Source organism: Ictidomys tridecemlineatus, chromosome 7, assembly GCF_052094955.1.
Source record: "Ictidomys tridecemlineatus isolate mIctTri1 chromosome 7, mIctTri1.hap1, whole genome shotgun sequence".
Classification (NCBI taxonomy): Eukaryota; Metazoa; Chordata; class Mammalia; order Rodentia; family Sciuridae; genus Ictidomys; species Ictidomys tridecemlineatus.
The window spans coordinates 165,306,733-165,321,482 of NC_135483.1; the positions used below are offsets into that span (position 1 = coordinate 165,306,733).

Below are 14,750 nucleotides of genomic sequence, written 5' to 3' on the forward strand. Positions count from 1 at the left end.
TTTTATATTAAATTTAAAAAATATATTGAATAATAGTAGTAAAGAATATGCTCCAAGAATAGGGGTTCCCCCTTGGTACCAACGGCTCATAGATGATCTTTGCTATAAGCCAACAGAATGACAAAATCTCTGACATAATTAAAAGTGGGAAAACCACAATGCATGTTTCAGCAATTTGCCAAGTATTTGTCCAGGTCTATTAGAGTTACTGAGCAAATGGGTTGGCATGAATAGTTATATCCTTAATGTGCACATCGTTAAGAGGCCGATATGTCTTCTCATTTACTGGTAACTTCTCCAATTCATCTAGGGTCTCCAGACCATCTATTACCCTGAAACAGAAAAAATGCAATATATGAAAATTTCCTCAAATTGAAACATAATATTCAAATATCTGTAGCACTATAATCTCCTTAAGAGGAAAGGATCATGTTTTATAGTTCTCTGAATTCTCTAGTTGAATGTACAAAAAAATATTAATTATTTTTATGCTATACATATGGATTAAAATTCAGAAATAAAAATTCTTTTTTATGCCTCAGTCAACAAGAGAAATGGGTAGGGATATTCTGATCAGAGTGCCTAAAATTATCTGCTGCATTAATAGCAATCACATAGAATATCAGCCAATGGTGCCAGTATAACAATTAAAGGGATAAAAAATTTACTCTCCCAACATTTAATACCAAATGTGTTGGTTTTCCCAATCCTCCACTTCCCTGGGTGCCCATTAATTTAATTCTGACATTTCATGGTTAGTGCAGGCCTCACAGCTTAGTCCCACAAGACTGTCCTGCCACATTAAAGTCCCAGGTGGCAATCTATACTTCTGACTAACCAGCTACAAGTTAGATGTTCCCTCAGCCACTCCTTGGGGTTGGTAATTTGCTAGAATGGTTCACAGAACTCAGGAGAATGCTTTACATACTATTACAGTTTATTATAAAGGATATGACTCAGGAACATCAAATGGAAGAAATTCAAAATGCAAGGTATGAGGGAGGGGCAGAGCTTCCATGCTCTCCCTCCAGGCCCTCTTCCCAGCACAGGCACGCGTCCACCAACCTGGAGGCTCTCTGAACCCCATTTAGGGTTTGTTTTGTTTTGGGGTACTGGGTAATTGAACCCAGTGGCACTCTAGTTCTAAGCTACATCCCCAGTCTTGCTCACTTTTCAGACAAGGTCTTAAGTTTAAGTTTCCCAGGCTGGGCTCTTGTTTGTGACTGTCAACCTCAGACTCCTGAGTAGGTGGAATTACAGGCTGCTCCCCATACCTGGCTCATTTAGCGTTTTTGTTTTGTTTTGTTTTTAGTACTGGGGACTTACCAGGAGCACTTTGCCTGTTTTAATCTACTTTTTTGCTGCTGTGACTGAATGACCCAACCAGCACAATTGTAGAGGAGAAAAGTTTTATCCAGAGGCTCAGTTTCAGAGGTCTCCATCCATAGACAGTAGGCTCCATTCCTTGGGGCTGGAGGTGAGGCTGAACATTACGGTAGAATGTGTGGCAGAAGGAAGCAGCTCACACTGGCCAGATACAAAAATATATATATATATATATATATATATATATATATATATCTGTATATATATCTCCCATAACCATACCTCCCCAATGAACCACTTCCTTCAGCCACACACCACCTGCCTCCAGTTACCACTCAGTTAATCCCACTAGGGATTAATTCACAGATTAGGTTAAAACTATAACCCAATCATTTGTCCTCCAAGCCTTCTTGTATTATCTCACACATGAGCTTCATGGGGACACCACATCTAAACCATAACAACCACTGAGCTATACTCCTAGCCCTTTTTATTTTGAGACAGGATCTTGCTAAATTGCTAAGGGCCTAAACTTGTGATCTTCCTACCTCAGCCTCTCAAATTGCTGAGATTATAGACATTTATGGGTTTTATGGAGGTTCTGTTACATAGGGATTTTAAATCATTTTAAATCATTGTTTTTAGTACTGGTGACTGAACTCAATTTCCCATCCTCTCTCCTTCCTGGAAGTTCAGGGTGGAGGAATAATAAGGGGGCTAGGATTTAAAGTGCTAACTCTAATTAAATGGCTGGTTCCTCAGGCAACCAGTTCTCATCCAGAAACTCTCTACAGGCCAACCAGGCATCACTTCATGGTATAAACTCAAGTATGATTGAAAGGAGTTTATTATAAATAACAAAATATTTGTTTCATTCCTATCACTCAGGAAATTCCAAGGGTTTTAGCTCTGATACAGGAACAAAGGATGAAGACCAAATATGTTTTTCTCATTACATCACTATATTATACCAGTCATAGGGATTTCTTTGCATATAGGAAATATACAGAGAAAGTATATAAGGACTGTCCTACATTAAGGGTCCTACATGCATGACCACTTTGCATTTTATTGTTTAAATTTTGTGTTTCTCCTTTTGTTTCTAGACAAGAAAGCAAGATTGACAGTTAAGCTCCACCAAGCCCACTTCATATTTCCACCAAAAAGCAAAAAACAAAACAAAAAAAACAACAACTCAGATTTATATTAAAATACCTGTTTTGGAAGTCTGAGGAGAATATTTGCTGATATAAAGTGGCTTTTTAAAATTATTCCTCTTTGTGTAACTCAATTCAATTCTCAAGATTTACATATGTACTTTTAAAAAATAACTGATTTACATTTCCACTAAAATGGTACTTTAAAAAAAATATAGAAAAGAATGCCTGAAAGTGGCTTCAGTGACAATAACTACTATTACCAAAACCTTTTGACCTTACTCCTAAATGTAAAACAATATGTTCTTAAATTATCATCTGGGCTAAAAGAAAAACAGGAAACAGAGGAAATAATGAGGTCTGGCAACAAAAGGGCAGGTAGGCTGAGAGTGGTGGCATAGGCCTATAATCCCAGCTACCTGGAGGCTGAGGCAGAAGAACTCTAAGTTCCAGGCCAGCCTAGGCACTTAGTGAGACCTTGTCTCAAAATATAATACAGCTCAGTGGTACAGTGCCCCTGTGTTCAATCCCCAATTACCCCCCACCCCCAACACACGAAACACAGATTTGAAGCAGATAAAGTCTAATAAAATATCTAGGACATGGGGCCCTTAGAGAACCAGAGGAAGGCTATGGATCATTTTCCTAGAAAAATGTATATGAAAATCCAGCTGTAAGAAGTTAATGAACCTAAGGTTACACTTCATTGTTTCATTTCAGATCTAGTAAGATAAATCCTGGTAATTCCTGATGAATAATTCTGAATGACCAGTTAGGGAGAAAATGAAGAAAACCTAGATTACCTATATACATATACAAAGATAATTGGATGCTCTAATATTTCATTAACTTGATTGACTATTAACAAAGTATAAATTAGCCAGATGCAGTGACACACGCTGTAATCTCATTGATCTGGGAGCCTGAGGCCAGGAGGATGACAAGTTCAATTTTAGTAAGACCCTAAGTAACTTAATAAAAATAAAAAGGACTGGGGATGCAGCTCAGTGGAAAGCAGCCTGGGTTCAATCCCCAGTACCAAAAAAAAAAAAAAAAGAAGATGTAAATTAGATTTAATTATATGGAATTTTTTTAAAAAGCTGTAGTCCCGTATTTTTATTTAACCTAACTTAGCATATAAACTGTTAAATATAACAGATTATAGGATTATGCCTTGGATTATTGAGCTTGGTAAATATTTTTTGAGGGCTGGGGCTGTAATTCAATGGCAGAGTACTTGCCTAGCATGTGTGAGGCACTGGGTTCGATTCTCAGCACCAAAAAATAAAATGAAATACAGTCATTCTGTCCATCTACAACTACAAAAAAGTTAAAAAAAATTTTGTTAAATGAATTTAAGTCATATATAATTTAAGAATTTAACTTATATAAAAGAAACTCTTGGAAATGTGGTAGAAACTGCTAAAAACCCCCCTAGGATCTATTTTCCCCTTCTTATTCTGAGAAACCTATTTTACTGAGGTTTCTTTGTGTCCTATCTCTCCCTTATAGGTAAAGTATGGCCACATTACAGAGTTCTGGTCTCCCTGGAAAGTTCTTTAAGAAGAAGTTGACTCTGCTGGCAAGAATCCTTTGTCTTTTTATCACAAAGTGATCTTGAAATGAAAGCTAAAGATGGTAAAAAAACAAGAGGCACCTCAAAAATTGGTGGCAAAGTAGAACCATCAAATCAGTCCACCATTTTTAAGCAAATATTTTCAGATCTGTTGTGGCTAAATGCTATTTTTTTATTTTTTAGTACTAGGGATTGAATCCAGGGGCGCTTAACCAATGAGCCACAGCCTCAGCTTTTTTTGTATTTTATTTGGACACAGGGTCTCACTAAGTTGCTTAGTGCCTTGCTAAATTGTCGAGGCTGGCTTTGAACTCACGATCCCCCTGACTCAGCCTCCGGAGCCATTGAGATTATAGGCATGTGCCACCAAATGCTATTTTTAATAAAGAGGGATATATTACTATTCATTTACATAAAATCCTGAAAAACATTACTGATACTTCTTTTATAAAAAAAGGAAAACAAGTCTAGAGAAGTTATAACTTTCTTTCCTCTTGGCTCTTTCCAATATTAGTTATACTACTCTCACAGTCATGTTTATGCACTGAGATATCAAAACATAATGAGGGCTGGGGTTGTGGCTCAGTGGTAGAGTGCTTGCCTAGCATATGAGGTATCACATAAAAGTAAATAAATAAAATAAAGATATTGTGTCCATCTACGACTAAAAAAAAAATGTTTAAAAGAAACATAATGAGAATACTTACTTTCCAAATACTGTATATTTCATGTCTAAATGTGGCTGCTTGCCATAGGTGATAAAGAACTGAGATCCATTGGTATTTGGGCCATTATTAGCCATAGATACAACACCTCTAACGTTGTGCTGAAAAAAAGAACAAAGCCATTAATCTGTGTTTTTAACTATTCCAAATATAAAACTGAAATAAGACATGCACAAACCTTCCAATGTTTAACAAACCAAGAAAACATTAAATAGCTCTATTAGGTTAATCCAAATGTTCAGTTTCTATATATCTGTATCACTATAAAGCCTGTATAAATTATATAACAAATCAAATTCTCAATAATTTCATTTTCACTTTGGAGAATATAGCCACAAACACTTTTAGCAATGACAGAAATAATCCTTACATTTATATTAAGGAATACTGTGCTGGTATGAAACAATCAGGCAACAAAACAAATTCCCCATAATCTCTTCTCATATACAGGACTCTTGCTAGTTTCTTTATCTGCAAAACAAGGGAAGTTGGACTAGTTCAGGGTCTATTCAGAATTCAGATGCTCACAAGGATCAAGTAGATAGTAAACTGAATGTAAACATTAGGGAAAGATGGAGTCTTATAGTGAATAGTTTCTCTCACTTTATGGCATTAAAACAATTTATTTTTCACTGATGGCCACAGGGAATGTTATCTATGGTTCTTTTACCCATGGACAGCTATAACCCTAAGACTGGATGATCTAAGGAAGGATTCATTTAGCGCTAATATCATGACACTATTTGTTTACAAGGGAGTATGTGCTGGAGTTAAAAGGACCTTATTGATAAAGCTGAAGACATGACCGAGCTATGCTATAGGGAGGTGCTCCCCAATAAAATACACTACAAGTAACTCCACTGTTGTGTTAACAACTCATAGGGTAACACTAATTAGACAAGCTATATAGGTGTAGTTACACCAATATAATAATGCTTTATCTCCCTAAAAGGTGACTACCAAATATATTACTAGATCCATTAACAAGAATACATGTACCATCGAAGAATTAATTTTAATAAAAGCATCTATTAATTTTTTTCCCAGCTTGAAGAGTAACATTTACCAAACTGTTGCAGATGATTATGTGCTCTGCTCCATCTATTGTTCTGCCTCCCTGGGAGGTAACCATTATTCTAATAGGTTTACACAGGCCCAGACTATGTTTTGTTTCCTTTGGCTACTTTCTAAACTCCACAAAACTGTATACAACTTTAATCTTTTCGAAAATGCTTTTACATTTAACACTGCTACGTTTCTAAAGATTCATACATGTGTACACAGTTGTAGTTCATTGATGTTTTTTCCTACTGTAGTGTGATATTTCATTAGTGAATAGACTAAACTGTACCCATTTTATTACCAATGGACATGTGGCTTTTTTCCAGACTTATTATAAACAGTGTGCCAGGAGCACTCCTGCTGTCCCTTGGTGCACATGTACAAGAGTTTTTCTTGGGTAAGCATTTGGGAATGGACTTGCTGGAAGAGAATATATGCAAATTTAATCCCCATCCTCTATTCTGGTGTATAACATATTGGTTTTTAACCTGCCTACAATGGAATCACTGGAGAACCTGAAAATAAAGCTGATGTCCTAACCTGTCCTACTGACAGTTTTTCTCTATTTTTAGTAGGGTAAGACCCTAATCTTTTACAGTTCTAAAACTTCCATAGATGATTATGCCACAGCCAATCTCTGGTTTTCAACTGGTATAGGACGCAGTCATTAATTCACATCTAAAAAACTATTTAGTTTTTAATTCAGGATAAGTCTGACTTTTCAAAAAGTTTATCAACTCTAAACAATTCAAACAATAATTTGTTTTTTAGAATTTTTGTGAGTATATTTTATTTTTGTGTGTGTGTAACATATACATATATATGTAAATTAACTTATAAAATAGAGAAAACTTTCTATATTTTACCTTGATACTGCAGAAACTTTGCAGGTAGTTTTTTATATACATACAGAGAACTAAATGAAATTTTAAAAAGCTATACCAATTCTATTACTAAATAGTTTTAAACTTTTATAATAGATATATTTTAATATAACTAAAATATAATAAACCAAATTGCATGTTCTAGTTGAAAACTAATCACTTTTCTCTAATTCTAAAATATCACTCTATATAGATATGAAGTTTGAAAAGATTGCACAATAAATTGTTAACTGAAGTTATCTCTGTGAAGTAGAACTGATTTTCTAAAACTGGTAAGCACTATATTTTCTCTCCCCAACCCTGGTACTGGGGATTGAACCCAAGGCCTTGCATAAGCCAGGCAAGTACTCTACCCCTGAGCTACATCCCCATTCTCCCCCCCCCCCCTTTTTTTTTGGTACCAGGCATTGAACCCAGATGTGCTTAATCATTGAGCCATATCCCCGGGCCTTTTAATTTTTTATTTTGAAACAAGGTCTTGCTAAGTTGCTTCAGGCCTTGCTAAATTGCTGAGACTGGCCTTGTGATCTACCTGCCTCAGCCTCCTGAACTACTGGGATTACAGAAGTATAGCACTATCCCAGTTCCTCCCTATCCGTTTTTATTTTGAGACAAGATCTTTCTAAATTGCCCAGGCTACCCTAGAACTTGCACCCTCCTGCCTCAGCCTCCCAAGAAGCTGGGAGTACAAGCATCTGCCACCATGCCTCACTAGATTTTCTTAATTTCAGGAAAAAAAAATTCTTTAAAGCTTGAAAAATACAGAAAAAAGTTAACAAAGAAAATAAAAAATCCCTAATTTTATCACTGTGAGGAATTATTTATATTTAAAATACTTGAGATCTACCCCAAGATCTCTGGTTTTCAACTGGTATAGGACATAGTCATTAATCCTTTAAAATACTTGAGATCTACCCCAAGTATTAAGTAAAATTACTACATGAATGTTCAATCATCTAACATGATGATAAAAGATGGGGATTGATAATAAGCAATTGATTAGTTAAGAGACAATGTTTCCTTCCCCTCTCAAAAAAGGTCAGTGATTCATGACATTCAACAGGAACTTTATGGTGAGACATTAAGCTTCTTTTTTTTTTTTTTTTTTTTTTAAAGAGAGAGTGAGAAAGGAGAGAGAAATTTTTAATATTTATTTTTTAGTTCTCGGTGGACACAACATCTTTGTTGGTATGTGGTGCTGAGGATCAAACCTGGGCCGCACGCATGGCAGGCGAGCGCGCTACCGCTTGAGCCACATCCCCAGCCTGACATTAAGCTTCTTAATGTCTCACCATAAAGTTCCTTCTTGTATACTGCAAGTTAAACATTTCAGGTTGGACTCAAAAGATGAGCTCACTATCAAGATCAATGAAGTGGTGGAACTCCAGTACATGTGTCAGGCTAGAATTGCCATTTATATTTTCTCACTAACTTCATTTATCAAACACTAAAAAGTAGTTAGTAATAATATCAACTTGTGTTACTACAACACATCTGTCAATGTGTCCAAGTGTAACTAGAGAGAAAATAAAATTCTGAAGCACTGGGATATACCTTCAGATATTCACTATATTCATCCTCAAACTTCTTGCCCCAGATACTGTTACCTCCTCTTCCAGTACCTGTATTACAAGACAAGAAAATCAAAAGATATATATATATATATATATATATTTAAAATTTGTTTGTAGTTATAGATGGACAACATGACTTTATTTTGTTTATTTTTATGTGGTGGTGAGGATTAAACCTAGTGCCTCATGCATGCTAGGCAAGCGCTCTGCCACTGAGCTACAGCCCCAGCCCCCAAAAGATATATTTAAAGTTAAAAAAACCATTCAATTTCTAAAACTTAGGGGAACTTTATAGCATAACACTTTAAATACAAATAAAATTTTATATTGTAGTTCCCCAGCTTTCACTTTACAAACCAGAAAAATAAAATACATCTAACAAAAAAAGAAAGAAAACCCTCCTTAATAATATCAGTCAGAATTTATGGGCAAGTGTGAATACCATCTGCTTCAAAGTTTCTTGCTGTTATAAGGAGCCCATTATACAGACACCACATGCTTTGTTTTTCCATTATTCTTTTCACCCTCTTCTTCATATTATACATCCAATTCCCCTGATGTTAGTTAATGGAAAAATTTACCTGTTGGATCTCCTGTTTGAACCATGAAACCCTTGATATTTCTATGAAATATACAGCCATTGTAGTAGTTACTGGCACAAAGAGCCAAGAAATTCTGAAGAGAATAAAAAATGATGATTGAGAAATAGTACAGCAGAAATGCACTTTAGATAAAGAACCAATCATATTTACTGAAAAAACATGATAGCAGTGATATTAAATATGGCTTTTAGGTATTACTTTGGTAATGTCACTTCCCTGCCAAAAACCCTTTTAAAAGCTTCCCTTTGCTCTCAGAATAAAATAAAATATAAAGTCTTAATCCTTATTAGCAGGGCTTAACAAGGCCTACATGATCTGGCTCCTCTCTGCATTTCATATGATAATAATCCTTTCTCTGTTGCTTACTATGTTGAGCCTATTAGCATTTTGGCAATTCATCCAAAAGGGGAAGGTTTTCCTTGGGGAATCTGTAGCTGCTACTTCTATATGTAGAATTTTTTGTTTGATTTTTGGAGTGCTGGGATTTGAATTCAGAACCCCACACATGCTAGGCAATGGCTCTATCACTGAGCTACACTCTCAGTACCTAAAATGTTCTTTTCACATCTCTTTCCATTGAGATGATTTCATACCTTCTGCACTCAAGTTTGATTATTAGTTTCTTGGGTAGATCTGTCCATACCTTAATTAGCTTCTTTCCTATTGTATTATTCTGTATCTCAATACTCTACCTTTTAGAATCATTTAGTCTTCATGTCCTATCTATTTTCCCAGCTAGATTAGCTCCACAAGAGCATGGAGTGTCTCTGGTTCACCATTGTATTCCCAGATCCTGGCAAGATAACCTTTCACCAGTAACTGAATGAATACACACGCTTTCTCTCTTTCTTTTTCCCTTAACCATATCCCCAGCCCTTTTTTATATTTTATTAGAGATAGGTCTCACTAAATTGCTTAGGGCCTCACTAAGTTAGTTGGTGGGGCTGGCTTTGTACTCACAATCCTCCTGCCTCAGCCTCCTGAGTCACTGGGATTATTGGCGTGTGCCACATTGCCCAGCTTGCATTATTGACTTTTTATTTGTTCTTTTTGGTTGTACATAACAGTAGAATGTATTTTGGCATATCATGGAATATGGAATATAATTTCCCACTTTTTAGACCTTTATTTTATTTATTTATTTTATGTGGTGCTGAGGATCAAAACCAGTGCCTTGAACATGCTAGGCGAATGCTCTACTGCTGAACCACATGCCAGCCCCCCCCCATTTTTTTAAAAAAAATATTTTATTAGTTGTTGATGGACCTTTATTTATTTATATGTGGTGCTGAGAATCGAACCCAGTGCCTCACACATGCTAGGCAAGCGCTCTACCACTGAGCCACAACTCGAGCCCCATTTTTTTTTAATATTTATTTTTTAGTTGTAGTTTTTATTTTTTAGTTATTTTATTTATTTATTTTTATGTGGTGCTGAGGATTGAAGCCAGTGCCTTGCATGCGCTAGGCGAGAGCTTTCTAACACCGAGCCACAACCCCACCCCTAACTTCCCATTTTTGTGGTAGTACATGATATACAATTACATTGGTTGTGTTATTCATATATGAACATAGGAAAGTTATGCCTGATTGCATTATTCTTAATATGTACATATAGTACTCACCTCACATGTTTTGGGAGTCCTCTCACAGAAGACTTCTATTTTAATGTCACCTACATCTGTATGCAATGTCACAGACTAAAAAGGAGAGAGAATATTGAACAAATGAGATTTCTTCATGTGACTACAGATACTGTATTATTTCCCTGACTGGATTCAAGATGATAATCTAATTATAAACAGAAATACTGCTTAAAAGATGACTCAACTACATATCAGCTCTGAGAGATGAGTTCTACTTCTTACCCGAAATTTATTTCAAAAGCAGGGAAAAACTCCAAAAGACAAACATAAATGTTAGTGCAAAGTGGTATCTCTGCTAAAAAAAATTTGGAAGCAAATATTGTGATGAGAATAATTTTTGGGGGATTGGGATTGTGGCTCAGCGGTGGAGTGTTCGCTTCATATGGGAGGGACCTGGGTTCGATCCTCAGCACCACATAAAAATAAAAGCATTATGTTATGTCCATCTACACCTAAAAAATAAATATTAAAACAAAGAGAATAATTTTTTTTAACTTTTTAGTTGTATATGGACACAATACCATTTTTTCATTTATTTATTTTTATGCAGTGCTGAAGATCGAACCCAGTGCCTCACAAGTGCTAGGCAAGCACTCTACCACTGAGCCACAATCCCAGCCCAAGAATAATTATTTAGGTTTGAATTTTTCATGAATAAGAGTAAAAATAATTGGGCTGGGGCTATAGCTGAGTGGTAAAGTGCCCACCTCACATGTGTGAGGCACTGGGTTCGATCCTCAGCACCACATAAAAATAAATAAAAATATTGTGTCTAACTACAACTAAAAAATAAAAAAGAATGCTGTTTTAAAAAATAAAAATAATTGTCATATATTATTGTTTTATGTCACAAACATCATTTTTTTAATATCTATTTTTCAGTTTTAGGTAGACACAATATCTTTATTTTACATTTATGTGGTGCTGAGGATCAAACCCAGTTCCTTGTGCATGTTAGGCGAGCATTCTACCACTGAGCCACAACTCCAGCCCCATCAACATCACTTTTGTTGGAAAATGGTAAGAAATGATTTCTTCAAAACATAGTATCCATCATTTCCTGTAGGTAGTTTAATTCTAATAGGATTTTAAAAAATTCCTTTCTTAACTATACACAAGAAAAGCTAAAAAGTTGTCAGTGTTTCTATATCCTTTGCAGAGGTAACCATAGTGCTCTTTAATTGCTTTTTATTTATTTTATATTCGTAGTATTTGTAGTTTTGGTTTTTATATACCCTTGCCATCCTGTTATCCTATTCCAGAGAGGGCAAAAAACATTTGGAAAAGGCTTTCTTTTTCATTTATTTATTTATTTATTTGGCAGAGGTTCTTAACCCTGAGGCACATTCTCATCCCTTTTTATTTTTTATTTTGAGACAGGGTCTCACTAAGTTGCTTAGGGCCTCACTAAGTTGTTGCAGATAGTCTCAAATTTGTAATCCTCTGGCCTCAGCCTCTTGAGTTGCTGGGACTACAGGTGTGCTTCATGGCACTGGGCTCACTTATCTTCTTAAAATAGTACCTAATAGTCAGAATAGAATTATGTTGAAGATGGTGATAGGAATATATGTTCGGGGAAGAACAGGGCACTTTTATTGCTTTTCTTCTTCTTCGAGTTCTAGTTGCTCTCCTTAGACTGAGAGCAAAGGAATTCAATTTAAATGATTATACTTACTATTCTCTTCTGATAATCCAACTTATCTTTTTCATTATCAATTTTTTTCCATAAAAATTAAATTCTGTGTATTTTAAGTGAAAGTATGAAAAATTTGCCAGGTGTGGTGGCAAACACCTATGGTCATAGTTACTAGGTACACTGAGACAGGAGAACAAGTTGGAGGCCAGCCTCAGAACTTAAGTTTTTTTGTTTTGTTTTTTGAGACAGGGTCTCAAAATTATAATTCACCAACAAAATTTTTAAAAAATCATTCTACATTGTATGCTTTGATAATCTATCATTTGTTTATCTTGTCACTGAAATTTCCATGTATTTTTATTTTCCTTGGCCGAATTTCTAAAAATTACTTATAATGAAAGACTTAATTTAAAAGAATTCTGTAAAGCTTACCATTTTTCTTCTTGATGGTTTCAGGAAGTACGATTTAATTTCTCAGTCGTTCAGAGAAAATCTTGAAAATAAGTTTCTATTCCTAAAAGAAAAAAGATTCAGTTCATTTTTTTCCTATCTTGTTCACTCACACACGATTATATTTACTGTTTTAAAGAACAAGTCTTAAATTGCATCATAGAAGTGAAGAGAATAGCCTACTCAACTCAAGCCCCCAATCTCTTACTTCCCCTGATCTTCCCGACCCTCTTTGTAGGACAAACCTGTCATACGACCAGGCACTGGTTATTTCCTTTATTTGGAAGACTTACATTCAAACATCTGAAAGGGCCAATTTCCTCATTTCCAAGTCTGCGCTCAAATGTCAGGTCTTACTGACCCTATTTAAAACTGTTTTAACCCTAAGACCTGCCCTATTTCTTTCTCCCATAATATTGATCACTAATATACTATATATTTTCCCATTGACTTGATAATAACACTCTCGCCGAACAGAATGTTCACTAGAGTATCCGGAAAACTAAAACAGTGCCAACACAGAGCTCACCAAACATCTGAATAAGTAAATGAAAAAATAAATGATATTCCATACTTACCACTTCGGTTAGCACAGTCGTTGTTAAAACAGAAAAGATACAAGCGCCTTAAACCGCAACTCTGTTGACTCGAAATGGTAATTTCTTTGGGCCACCAGAAGTCAAGCGTGGGGCCTCTTATGTGAATTCCTTTTATCTCCCCTCTCCTCCTACAGCAAACCAAAACGAATAGAACTAGAGGGATAATGTTACTTATCCTACACCTGAATTTGACAGTGAAAGAGATCTTTATTAATAATCACAAACAGAGAAACAACATAATCCGGAACTACCTGGCCAAACAAAGCAATGCTTTAGACTCGGAAGTAAAATGGTCTGGACCACTTCCGCCCGGCGCCGCGTGGAGGAAAATAAGATCAGTACCGGAAATGACGTACAGGATAGTTTCCGGAATCGGTGAGTAGTGGGCGATTTCAAAACTTACTGGGGTAGTTGTGCTCTTTGCCTCAAGTCGTGGTTAGGGTTGGTTGTGATTGTTTTGGAGTGCTGCCGAGAAAGAACATTAGGGAAGAAAACTGTTTCGGCATACGAGAGACACTTTCTGGTCCTGACTCAAGAACGGCTGCCCTACCTGGCTTTTGTCCTGGAAAGGGCTTGAGGTGGCACTGAAATGAAAGTAGATAAAGTGATGTGGAGGGAACATTTTGTAGGTTGTAGCGCCTTACTGTTACCAACAATAGCAAACAAGGCTTACGCTTACACTATCCCCTGCTTTATGTTTTGTTCGTTTCGTGGTACTGGGGATTGAGCCCAGTAGGACTCTACCACTGAGCTACATCCCCAAATTTTTTTATATGTTTTATTTTGAGGCAGTGTCTCTAAGTTGCCCAGACTGGCTTTAATTTTGTGATCTGTGATCCTCCTGCCTCAGAATCTCGAGGAACTGGGATTGCTGATGCCTGATGATACTGAGATTTATCAAAGATAGTTCCTGTTCTCCAGGAGCTTTAGCATAGAAGCTAAAAGAATTATAACAGTATGTCAATGTTATATTGGAGGGAGAAAGGCTTTATTTAGGAAGTTAAAGAGAGTTCGGAAGGGTAATACTTAAGAGTAATGGAGAGGTGATGAGGGTCTTTGAAGCAAGGTTGGGGAGAATAAAAACAAGGATATGAGCCAGTCCTGGTGGGGCATGTTTTTTGGTCCCAGCAAATTGGTAGACTGAGGCAGGAGAGCAAGTTCAAAACCAACTTAGTAATACCCTGTCCCCAAATAAAAGGGAATAGCAATGTAACTTAGCGGGGAAAGTGAAACTGTGTAGTATCCCCAGTATCCAAAACTTAAACAAATCACCAAGGTATGGGGAGAGTGGAGGAGGAAGAAATGTACATAGTATACTATATGTGAGGTTTTGCTAGGTGACATATTAATCTATTTGCTTATCCAGATGGCCTGCAGTGTAGGTTGGGTCTCCATTTTGTACATGAGAAAAAAGCTGTCAGATGTTAAAGACTTACTTAGGCTACATCATGCTGGAAAGGGGCAGAGCCACTACTTGAAACCAGGTCTGTATAATGACAGATATTTTTCCCACA

General features: G+C 36.2%; 2 protein-coding genes across 5 annotated transcripts in view; one reads left to right on the forward strand and one right to left on the reverse strand.

The window, feature by feature from the left end:
* Window positions 1-13,537, reverse strand: Ppil3 (peptidylprolyl isomerase like 3). Of its 2 annotated transcripts, none has more exons than XM_005338894.5 (7): window positions 13,216-13,533; window positions 12,620-12,701; window positions 10,531-10,605; window positions 8,886-8,979; window positions 8,285-8,352; window positions 4,767-4,885; window positions 1-332 (listed from the first exon to the last, which is right to left on the reverse strand). In XM_005338894.5, exons 2-7 carry the CDS (start codon window positions 12,620-12,622, stop codon window positions 206-208), a joined length of 486 nt encoding a protein of 161 aa, XP_005338951.1. In that variant the 5' UTR covers window positions 12,623-12,701; window positions 13,216-13,533; the 3' UTR covers window positions 1-205. The 2 variants fall into 2 exon arrangements, with proteins under 2 accessions (XP_005338951.1, XP_040150620.1); XM_040294686.2 differs by lacking the exon at window positions 1-332 and adding an exon at window positions 344-1,527 and having other exon boundaries at window positions 13,216-13,537.
* Window positions 13,523-14,750, forward strand: part of Nif3l1 (NGG1 interacting factor 3 like 1) — an 18,069-nt gene continuing 16,841 nt past the window's right edge. The window contains exon 1 of one of the 3 annotated variants that reach the window (XM_078017839.1): window positions 13,523-13,611. The gene's annotated coding sequence lies outside the window, so the exon portion shown is untranslated. The remainder of the gene's footprint in view (window positions 13,612-14,750) is intronic. The other 2 variants (XM_021735640.3, XM_021735639.3) reach the window with 2 other exon arrangements.

What these genes read in the sequence shown, in the direction of transcription:
- Ppil3 (XM_005338894.5), bottom strand. An exon ending in AATATAGTGAATATCTGAAG is followed by an intron (nt 4,886 to 8,284) that starts GTATATCCCAGT and finishes TCTTTTTTTCAG; the next exon opens with CACAACGTTAGAGGTGTTGT. An exon ending in AAATATACAGTATTTGGAAA is followed by an intron (nt 333 to 4,766) that starts GTAAGTATTCTC and finishes TTTCTGTTTCAG; the next exon opens with GGTAATAGATGGTCTGGAGA.